This window comes from Ahaetulla prasina, chromosome 1 (genome assembly GCF_028640845.1).
Source record: "Ahaetulla prasina isolate Xishuangbanna chromosome 1, ASM2864084v1, whole genome shotgun sequence".
NCBI lineage: Eukaryota > Metazoa > Chordata > Lepidosauria > Squamata > Colubridae > Ahaetulla > Ahaetulla prasina.
Window position 1 is genome coordinate 69277223 of NC_080539.1, and position 12010 is coordinate 69289232.

General features: G+C 38.1%; 1 protein-coding gene across 6 annotated transcripts in view; it reads right to left on the minus strand.

Annotated features, from left to right (window-relative positions):
* The window catches only part of DAAM2 (dishevelled associated activator of morphogenesis 2), a 265206-nt gene that overhangs the window by 139222 nt on the left and 113974 nt on the right, over window positions 1-12010 (minus strand). For all 6 annotated transcript variants that reach the window (XM_058166227.1, XM_058166137.1, XM_058166318.1 and 3 more), the window contains exon 3: window positions 949-1038. In XM_058166227.1, coding sequence (XP_058022210.1) covers window positions 949-1038 — 90 coding nt within the window. The remainder of the gene's footprint in view (window positions 1-948; window positions 1039-12010) is intronic.

Here is a 12010-nt window from a genome sequence, read left to right on the forward strand (position 1 = left end):
GAGTCAATAGTTTTTCCCAGTTTTTGTGGTAAAAATAGGTGCCTCGGCTTATATTCGGATCGGCTTATACTCGAGTATATACGGTAATATTTTAGGGGAGTTGGACTGTCTGAATCCGTGCCTGGTTTGTCACATTTCTATCATGTTTTTTTCCCCCACTGACTATGTGAGAACTAACTTGTACAGGAGAATAAATTCCAAAAAAAAAAAAAAAAGGTAAATGTGCTTGGCTAGGAGTTAAGGAGCACTCTTGGTTTGCTGAAGTGGAAGAGGTGAAAGCAGAGATGAGACCTTGTACTCATGAGCTGTTTCACAAATGTCTAGGAACTGCTGGAATATTACAACTGAAGTCATCTTGAAGTGGTGGGATTCAACATTTTTTACTACTGCTTCTATGGGTGTAGCTTGGTGGGCATGGCAGGGGAAGGATACTGTAAAATCTCCATTCCCTCCCCACTCCAGGGGAAGGATAGTGTAAAAGCTCCAGTCCCTCCCCACTCCAGGGGAAAGTTACTGCAAAATCCCCATTTCCTCCCGATCAGCTGAAACTCGGGAGGCAGAGAATAGATGGGGGTGGGACCAGTCAGAGGTGGTATTTACCAGTTCTACGAACTACTCAAAATTTCCGCTACCGGTTCTCCAAAACTGGTCAGAACCTGCTGAAACCCACCTCTGATCTGTCGAGGTATTGTGAACATTTTGTGATAATATCAGTTAGAACTAAATCTGCCCTTAAGATCACTTAAGAAATAAGTGGTGGATTGATTTTTCCAGCATCCTACGTCCCTCCAAGTGAACAGGGAGGGAAGATAACCACCTGTAGGTGAATATGTCCCAATTATATTAAGTACACAAAACTGCAAATGTCAAGGGAAAAAGCACACCACGTTCAAGCCATACTTTAGATGCAAGATTTATCATTTATAATTTGAATCCAGTAAATATTACCTTCTTTTTGCTGCAATAGATCTGCCATTTCTTCTCTGGTGGGAGTGCAAACATTGCCTCTCTATTCTTATCTGTGAGATCCAATTCATCCTGGAGAAGGCAATTGAAAAGACAATGTGTGAACAACAGCACCAATAGTTTTTCAGCATTGTTTTCTGAGCATCATTATCACCTAGTTAAAAGTGGTGGGATTCAAATTTTTTTACTATCAGTTCTTTGGGTGTGGCTTGGTGGGCATGGCTTGGTGGGCATGGCAGGGGAAGGATACCATAAAATCTCCATTCTCTCCCCACTCCAAGGGAAGGTTATTGCAAAATCCCCATTTCTTCCCGATCAGCTGGGACTCTGGAGTCAGAGAATAGATGGGGGCAGGACCAGTCAGAGGTGGCATTTACTGAATCTCCGAACTACTCAAAATTTGCGCTACCAGTTCTCCAGAATACCACCTCTGCTAGTTAAGCACCTAGAGGTTTGTAATTTTCTTAAATAATTGATATTGTAAAAATACTCCAATGGACTAAAAGATATGTCCATTGTTCTCTTCAACCCAGAGGCTTTCTTCTCATACATACAACATGGAAAATCAATTTCTTTTCATCTAAAGGGGAAAAAGAACTTTTGCAGGGCCCTATTAACAGCCATATCAGAAAGCTCTTAAACAACCTTCTTAATTAGATCTTGGCACAGTTCATTTTTGTAAAGAGGAACGCAAGTTTCAAATAAAAGCCTCATTCCCCCACGTTTTTAACATTTCAAATACGCATTTTGTCCTAAACGTTTGCTTTCCACAATCCATATTCATATATAGAACCTGCAATTTCAGAATTGATGAGAGTCTAGGATCTAGATCAAGGGGTATCAAACTCAATTTCATTGAGGGCTGCATCAGGGTTGTGTTTGACCTCGGGGGGGGGCAGGTGGGCATGGCCAGCTCGACATCACTCATGCCAGGGCACCTCTGCTGACCCGAGCACTCTGCCAGTGAAAACAAAGCTTGAAGGGCCATGTGCAGCCCTCTCAAGCTCCATTTTTGCTGGCAGAGAGTTGCAGGAGGCCGTTGCAGTCAAAAATAGAGCTCAGGAGGGCCATGCACGGTCCTCCAAAGCTCTGTTTTTGCTGGTAGAGGCACCGCAGGCCAATCCTTCATTGCTTCCAGGGCAGCCCTGCGGGCCAGATCTAAGCACCCACAGGCCTTGAGTTTGACACCCCTGATGTAGATCCCTCTGTGTTTGGTTTGCAAACAAGCAGCAAGCATATACATTTAATAACAACATAGAACTACCTCTCTCTAGAAGCAGTTTTAATCAGTGATTCCAATAGAAGAGAATATATGTTGCTCAGGGTTGAATTGTGGAATCCTTGGTGCTCTCTGAGCTTGTCTGCTTGCAAATGTTTCATTGCCCAACTAGATAACATCATCAATGAGACTAAATGTAAAATGGTCCCTGTTTATATATACAATAGTAACTTGCTTGCAAGTGTTGGCGGGGGTATAATTTCTTCTTTAGTAATTCCTTGATTGGGATATTATTTTCTGCTTGATTGTTTGCCTGGCATTAATCCTGCTTATCAGGGTGTTGGCTGCTGGAGAGGATATGTTTACGTTTCCAAGTCTCTTCCAATAATATCCTCCTAAACACTGAAATAGTGCAGGCGAATTACGTGCCAGATTTTATTTTTACATAGCATTTGTTAACTACTTTACTCTTATCATGTAGAAGTTAAATGCTGTACTATATAATAAGAAATGTTTATTACTAAAAAAACACCTCTTTCTTTAATTGTCCCGTTTTTAATTCACATAAAGCATCTTTAATTCACATAAAGTATCTTAGTTTTTCTGGTTTTAGAAGGGGAAAGTTAAATAAAGGAACTCTCTACTGAGAAAGAGACCAAAATTAAATGACTTCTGAGGTACTGAAATTAGCTTTATTCCAAATTTCGGACAATGCTTCTTTAAGACTTGGACTGCTTTTTTGGAGTCAATAACTTGTGAAAATCATGAACTAAAATTGCACACTGAGCTTGGTAGCAGCTGCTGACAGATTGAAAGGCCCACAGAGATTTCAGCTACAGAAAGGTAAAAAAAAGAAAAGACAAGGCTAGGTCATTGCCAAGAGCCCAAGATAAAAGAAGCCAGGGGGATTCCAATGTGTTGATGCTAGTGGAGGTGGCAGGAAAGATATTTCAGGTATATCTCCATAAATGTGTAGGAAGACTGCAAGCCATGTGGAAATGGTTAGCGAGAGTCTTTTCCAAACAAGAAGGCAGCCAAGCAAGGCAAAGCATTTTATCTTCGCAATACAAAATTAGAAATGCTTGGGCCAGGAGCACATTCTTGGAGAGATAGAAAGAGAAAAGAGAGAAAGAAGCTGCACATAACAACTTCAAATGAAGAATCTAGCAAGAGGTCCAGTGGGAGAAAGAAACACAGGAGCACTTTTGCTTGTGGGTGTTGGGGAGACTAACTTTTTTAGCAGAAGTCCTGCACAAATCCACAAGTACAAGCTAGGCCACCTCAACAAAATTCTCTAGCAAGGCACCACTGCTTGAAGGAGGAAACAAGCCGAGAATTTGTTTACTTGGCAATGATCAGCTAAATGGATAATATTCCCAAGTCATAAAAACATCTAAGAAAGTGAGACATGGCTACGTCAATAGTTCAGCTAAGGAACATCAGCTGTAAGTTGAGAACTTTCATAATTGCCCAACCTTTATGTAAGAGGTAGGGTAGAAATTGTAAGTGATTAGCCTACAAATATATAGGCTTAATTTAATGATTTATATAAAACTTGTCTAATACATCATGCCTAGCAAGAAAATGAAATTGGGGGGGGGGGGTGTGATATGTTAACCTTTCATTGTTTCATCATTTTTGGGAAATGAGAAAATCTTAAAAAGGGAGGTGGTTACTAATGGCTTTGATATTAAAGATTTAAAGTTTAATAGATGTTGGCATTGTAGTTATTATCAAGGCTACTGTTGCCTCAACAGATGGCAGTGAGTGCCTAGCTGGCACTCACTTAGAAGCTAAGCAGGGTCAGGCTTAGTAAGGATTTGGATGGGAGACTTTCAGGAAATACAAGGACTGCAGGTGGTCCGGGAAATAAAAATATATGATATAATAAGAGAATAATAAAATCTTTCTGTATCGGTACTACAAAAACTACAAGGATGTGTCCATAAAGTTTCTAGGAATTGAACTCGAAGAATATTTATTATTCATTCATTCAGCTATCAAACTACCTATCTCACAAAACATATTGTTACATTTGGTTATGCATGGTTTGAATCTGTCTTTTGTATAATTTTTGTATAAATTTGTTCTGATTTGCAAGTTAGTTTAAGCAGCACATACTAAAACAAATACTTTTAAAAAACAATAATATATAAACTTAGAGCTGAGAACAAACAGGAAAATACCCACAGGTATAAGCAACAGAAACATCATCTCTTTCAAATTGGAGAAAACAGATTAAAAAATGAAGCATTTCCAGAACGAATATGTAAAGATAAGATGATATTTTACAGGTGTCTGAATTTTATAAGTCAGTTCTTCAATCAAAATATGAATGCAACATCTTTTAAGGAAAAAATCTACGTAACATTATATAGTAATGATAATAGTAGGTGCTATACACTATATTAGCAATAATTGCTTGCAGCAATGTGCACATTTGGAAAAATGCACAAAAAAATGTCCTATGAATCTACCTTGGAGGAAAAGAACACATGTTATGATCAGGAAAGAATACAGATCAAGAGAAGTTGACATTGAACAATTTACCAATCCTCATTTGTGCTCCATACTGTTTATTTAGAACACAATGCTATACGTCTGATCTATCAACTGAGAGCCATCCACACATATCATCAGTCTATAAATTGCACTCAGGATAGTTGTAATTCAGATGAAAGCACCAAACTGTGTAAATTCTCTTTTTTCAGCTCTCTGTTGTGCTAAGAGCCTTCTTTCAAGCCTGAAGAGAAAAGCTTTGATAGAAGGATGAAGAAGTGGAGAGGGCACTTTGCAGAGACCAACTCAATATTGCAACAGACTCAGTAGCTTCAATCCATTGCCAACCTTGAAGCCTAAACCGGGACTCCAAATAGAAATACACAATATAATTCTTCTTCAACAACTGTTGTGGCGATTTTCTAATCATATGTGAATTCTTCTTGAGTAGAAGATTGAATCCAGAGGAATCAGATGCTTGACTCTCAAAAAAAGCATTTCAAGATGTAAAAGCTGTTATAAAGTTGATTAAAAAAACATTTGCCAGGTTGACCTCAGGGAGAAGAGGAAATAAAGGTCCTCCAGTTAATGTTCCTAACGTTTTGTCTCTTTTTCAATTATCTTATTCTGCTGTATGTTGTTTACTGAGAAAGGACATGGCTGGTGGAAAAAATGTTTCCAATCCAGATTTTGAAATTAGATTGGCAAGATTCAAAATGGCTGAAAAAAACCCTCATGAAAATCAAAATAGGAAAATCAGCAGGCCAGAAACGTACAGAAGTATTTAAGCTCTTGAAAGCTTTCCTCCCCTATGAAAAATGCTTCTATTTTTGTACCTTAATCTCAGGAGTCTTTCCAATTTTTCAGGATTTTACTTTTTCTATGTGTGAGTTACTTCAAAGTTCCAAATTGGCAGAGGATGCTACAATACTTTGCTACGCTTCTCTTTTCAACCCTGTAACTTCTCTGGTTGCATATATTATTTTGTTTTAGATAAACAGAAGGACAGACATAAGTTTATCTTCACTCCTTTACAAATGGTAGAACTAAGCTAAGCACTGGGTCACGTTTGCTCAGTATTGCCCAGGAATACTAAGGTTGATTGAACCTTCTACCCTTCCAAAATCGGTAGAATGAAGATTCATATTGTTGGGGGCAATATGCTGACTGTCAAGCCTGAATTATTATTTTTTTTGAATTTATATCCCGCCCTTCTCCAAAGACTCAGGGCGGCTTACACTGTGTTAAGCAATAGTCTTCATCCATTTGTATATTATATACAAAGTCAACTTAATTGCCCCCAACAATCTGGGTCCTCATTTTACCTTCCTTATAAAGGATGGAAGGCTGAGTCAACCTTGGGCCTGGTGGAACTTGAACTTGCAGTAATTGCAAGCAGCTGTGTTCATAACAGACAGACTTAGTCCGTTGAGCCACCAGAGGCCCCTATTTGATTGGGGTGTGGGATTGTTTGTATCCTTAGGTATTCTGACATGAATTCAGTTTGACACAAATGAAAGAAGATAGAGCCTTCAGTCAAAACATCATTCCTAGCTTATGAATCAAACACATTCCAATGGCTGGTTGACTGGAGGAGAAGAGAACTCACGAAGCAACCAGCTCCCATCTTGATTGGACAATGTGACAGTTTGTTTTGGAAACTTGAGAAATTGAAAATTATATTGGAGTGAAGAGCCCAGGAACTTCAGTACTGGCTTTTCACCAGTTAGTGCCAAGATGGTGTATCTAAATAAATTTGTTCTTTGAGAAAACGGAATGCCTCAGAGTTCAATTTGTGATGGATGCATTACTTGGAACCTGACCCTGACTCTGTAAACCATTTATAAAGTTCTGTAAAAGCATTATGAAGCGGTTTTTAAATCTAAGTGCTATTGCTGTTGCTATATTGTTGTCAACAGTGGTGGATTCAGCCGGTTCACACCGGTTTGACTGATCCTGCTTTTAATTTTTTGCGTACTTCGGCAAACCGGTTGTTCCCACCAGTGGCTGCCCTCCCTCAGGATTGCCATTCAGGATGGGGAGGCTGCAGGGGCTTGACTGGGAGCCACGCTGATCAGCTGCGAGGCAAATAGACTGGCCATGCCAATCAGCTTGGAGGCTGATCAGTCAGTTCAGTCAGACCTTTCAACTTCACAAGATCTTTTTTCCTCTGCGAACTTGGAAGGTCTGACCGAACTTTTTTTAACATGGTAGTCACACGGTCTTCTTTCGTTGCCCTGCATGCAGGAAACTGGAGCTGGAAAGCAGGTTAGTGAAGGAATTCTGGAATGGGGTGGAAGTGAGGATTTTGCAGTATTTTTGTTCTTGGATGGGGTGGAAAAACTTATAGATTTCTTTTACTAAAAAGGAGAGAGTTAATGACTTTGTTGACTCCTACCATGGGATTGATATTAAAGGTAAATATTTCTCCTCTGTCCAGTTGTGTCCAACTGTAGGGACTTTGCTCATTTCCATTTCTTAGTTGAGGGAGCCAGTATCATCCTAGGAATTTTCTTTGGTCATGTAGCCAACATGACTATTATTATATTGCTACTAATCAAGAAACTGTTTCATAGCCAGTTATCTTAAAGCTAGGGTCTTACAATGTCACAAAAAGCACCATAAGTACAAAACAGCTTGCTTTATGAAAATATTCATTTCAACATACAAGTCCCTTTAAACTGAATAGCAACTGTTCAGTTCTGTGTCTGGGATTTATGTAACAGTATCCCATCAGCCTTTGTTCTGTGGCTTTTCCTTTTCTTCAGGAAGAAGAAATAAAATCCGACACGGATTATGCTGAAAACAGTGTAATCTCTGTTGATTAAAAAAGGATGGTGCAATGCCTTTTGCTCAAAATCTTAACACACCCAATATTCTAATTTTAGCTACATTTTTGTGATTCTTGGCTTCCCCCTCTTCCAGATCTACAGCTGTCTTCAAAACCTCCAAAATACAAAGGACTAAAATCTTGAGAGAAATATTTTTCATACAAACATTTCATTTTGGGAATAGAATTCCATATTGTATTTATGAATTGTGGATTCATGCTTGTTCCTAGGTTTTATATTTATAGGTAGTTTTGACAGAGCTCCAGTATATTAAAGGTAGACAGTAATTGTTTTTATAATGATATGGTCATTTTCTGAACCTAGGTAGTTCTTTACCAACATTAAAATTGTTATACTCTGTTTCAGACTAAACTGGTTTCAGTTTACAAATACCTTATTTTGCTCAAAATGTTCAAACTTCCCACTCAGAGTATATTGCTGCTGTCCTTCAGTCTGAGTAGTAAACCATCTAGACAATGGTTCTTAATTTCAGGGAGAAACTACTGAATTACATAGATAGAAGTACAATTCTCCCCTTCATTCTTTCCTCTAAAAAATGTTAACATGGAAAATAAAAGCTTTCACCTTATGAGAAAACATACACAATCTCCATTTAACATGAGAATTTCTCACAGCAAAGAAAAACATACATTCTGGAAACAAGCTAAAATGGAAATGTTCCAGAGGTGCTGTGGTAATGACACTTAGGTTGAATTATTACTCTACAGATTTTCCATCAAGTATTCATTCTATTAAAATTAAATCATGGTAGCTGCTGTCTGCAACTAATTTCTGTGGGGATGGAAAATTAGTTCTGACTGCTTTCCCTTGGCACTCTTTTAAGCATGTACCTATGTTTTCCCCAGCCTTCTTTTCTCTAAATTGAGTGTCCCAAATTTCTTCACCTTCATTTCAATAAGATATGTCCTCAAGTCCAGTGATAGAATTCAAATTTTTTTACTACCGGTTCTTTGGGCATGGCTTAGTGGGTGTGGCTTGGTGGGTGTGGCAGGGGAAGGACACTGCAAAATCTCCATTCCCACCCCAGTCCAGGGGAAGGATACGGCAAAATCCACATTCCCTCCAAACTCCTGGGGGAAGGATACTGCAAAATCTCCATTCCCATTCCACTCTGGGGCCAGCCAGAGGTGGTATTTGCCAATTCTCCAAACTACTCAAAATTTCTGCTACCAGTTCTCCTGAACCTGTCAGAACCTGCTGAATAGCACCCCTGCTCAAGTCCCCATATCACCTCTAACACCTTCCTCTGATCTTACTCTACTCTGTCAATACTATTTTTGAAATGAAATGCACAGACTTGTACACTGTACTCCAGATGCGATATCATTTGTGCAGAATAGAGGGAAATAAGGATTCCACATATCTTTGATACAATGCTTCTTGTAAGGCAGCCCAGCTTGTTATTCATGCTCAAATCCTTCTCTGATATTTCTACTTCCAGAAATCTCCCATCTTGTATCTATGTCCCTCATTTTTCCTTCCTAAATATAATACCTTATTTTTTTTTCCTATTGAAGGATTTCTTGTTCATCACAGCCCAATCTTTCAAAATTATACTGCAACCGTGTTCTGTCATCTAATGCTGACCTGATCTAATTTTCTGTCATCTGCAAATATGATAAGTGGTCTATTAATCCCATTACCCAAATTATTAATAAAAATATTGAATAAAACTGGCCTGAAAAGTTTTCTGAGAGACCTCACTGATAATATTTGATGTAGATACATCAAGGTTCCAAGTATAGTTAGCCAGCCAGTTCTACACCCACCTTAACATTGTGCTATCTAAATCACACTTCAAAAACTTGTCAGTTAGAATACCATTTGGACCTGCTACAAGCTGTGCTGAAAAGGTAGGTTATATCCAAAAGGTTCTCCTTGTCCACAAAATAGTTATTTTGTCAAAGGCTGAGTCAAGATGACCTATTTTTGACAGAGACATCCTGACTTTAGAAATAATACTACGGTTGTCAAAATATCTACAAATGGCCTTCTTTGTTAAAAGAACAATAAGCAGTGCCCTGCTGGATCAGACACTTAACCCATTAGTCAAGCAGTATATTTTCACAGTATCCAACCAACCTCACAAGGAAGTCTACTTGTTTTCTAGCCGGTGGCAATCACACTGCCATCAAGACTACTAATCATGACTTCTATGAATTTTTTTTTATTTCATTTTGTCATAACAGTATACACAAACATTGTCATAAATAAAACAACATATCATGAAGAATATATATATAATGTGGTGGATCAGTTGGGGCTACAATTGGTCTACTTAAAATACCAAAGGTGGATTTTCTATTCTTCCCCATACAGATAAGCTTTCACAGAAGCAGCTGCAGAAGCAAGAGTTGTTAAATAAAATTAGGCACACCCATAAAGACAAGAAGAAGTCAATAGTAAGGAATATTACTAGCTACTTCATATGATGGCCAAGTATGCAGAGGATTAATATGTCATAAAGGCTTCCCCCACCTTATTTATATAGTTTTCTCTACTCCACCTTCATTGCAAATAAATGTTGGCATATCCTTTACACAAATGCTATTCTTTTATGTTCATTACATAGTAATGAAAGAACACTCTTTCTTATTTGAATAAAGTACAAGGAATATAAATTGTGCCAGAAGGACTTGTATCTTGAATATATTTATTTAGAAGACTTACTTACTTACCATATTGTTATACTATCAGCAACCAAATATGAGGCTGATGTGATCATCATTTCTCTTTCTTTCCTCACATCTTAAATGTTTTTATGCCAATGATTCCTCAAATTTCTCAGTCATACATTTTCAGTCAGACCAGTTGGCTTTGTACTCCAGACAAGGTCACAGTATGATTCACTTGGTCTTCACTTATTACCCAGTCACTGCAAGTTTCAAACTATGGTTTATGGTTGGTGGTTTCATGTACAAACCAATTCACTGAGTTTTTTAATAAACACTTTTAAAACAAACAATGGCTTAATTCAATGTGTGACTCAGTCACTATAGCTGAGTAATTACCACCTAGCTTTCAAGAAGCCAGGCAATTTACATTTATAAAGATTAGAACATTTATCAGTGAGCTGGCAGATTCTATTTGGAGGAGATGGTCTCTGGAGCTAAGTCATGTAGGGCTTTATAGATTCAAACCAGCACTTTGAATTAGATTTATTGGTGTGTGACATTGACCAAATTGAGTGATAAGAGAATTAAGGTTAGATTACAATAGATTGTTTCTACCCGCAACATCCCTGGTTATTGTGTTTTGCGATATCCAGGATGTTGTTCAAAGGCAGTGGTATACAGAAAAGGATGCTGACCCCAATTTTCATTTTAAATGTTTCATTTTCAATTTAATTTTAATATTTCAAAATTAAAAATTATCCTAGATGCATTTTGGAAGGCTATACAATTGCACATTTTACAAGAAGTATCAAGAAGATAAAAAGGATTGTAACAATTCCAACTTCTGCTAACCTCGTACATGGTCCTACATATGAGAGATAGCACCATCTCATCTTGTTAGATATCACCACCTTTGTCCCAGAAAATATTTCCTGGTCAGTTGTTGTTATATCAAACTTTTCACCACATATGTGAAATAGGAAATTTTTAAACTAACACAGATATATCTAGACATCACCTAATTCTTCTCAGTCTATTCTAACTTTAGCACTTAAAACAATATTGTCAGCAAAAACAGTTTCATACTTCTACTCATTAATGAATAGATTAGAAAGCAACTTTCTTTTGCAATCACTGAAGGAACTTATAAAGTATATCCCTCCATTGCAGAGGTAGCACATTGGCTTTAGAACTCCAAATTCCATCAGCACTTGACCACATGGCAAATGGAAAGAAGTTGTAATCCAAGATTTCTGATGTGCAGGAGGTGGCCTACTCCTTCACTACCGTTCCAGTTTTTCATTATCTGCTTCTTAATGTTTAACTGAATCACTAATAAAATCTCTCCCCAATTATGTAATAACTAAGTTTTTCAGAAAGCTTTGTTTGGGTGGAAAAAGTTCTGCAGTCCAAGTGTTCATCATTTTCACTGTGAAGCAAGAGATTTTCAATAATATACTTTTCCTCACAAATTCACAGAGGTTAATCTTATAACCCTTCAAGTATTGTTGAAATTGGTGGTCACCTTAACATCTTATGGTTGATATTGTTGTTGTTAGTTGCGAAGTCGTGTCTGACCCATCGCGACCCCATGGACAACATTCCTCCAGGCCTTCCTGTCCTCTACCATCCTCTGGAGTCCATTTAAACTCATGCCTACTGCTTCAGTGACTCTGTCCAGCCACCTCGTTCTCTGTCGTCCCGTTCTTCTTTTGCCCTCAATCTTTCCCAGCATTAGGCTCTTCTCCAGTGAGTCCTTCTTTCTCATTAGGTGGCCAAAGTATTTCAGTTTCATCTTCAGGATCTGGCCTTCTAAAGAGCAGTCAGAGTTGATCTCCTCTAGAACTGACTTGTTTGTT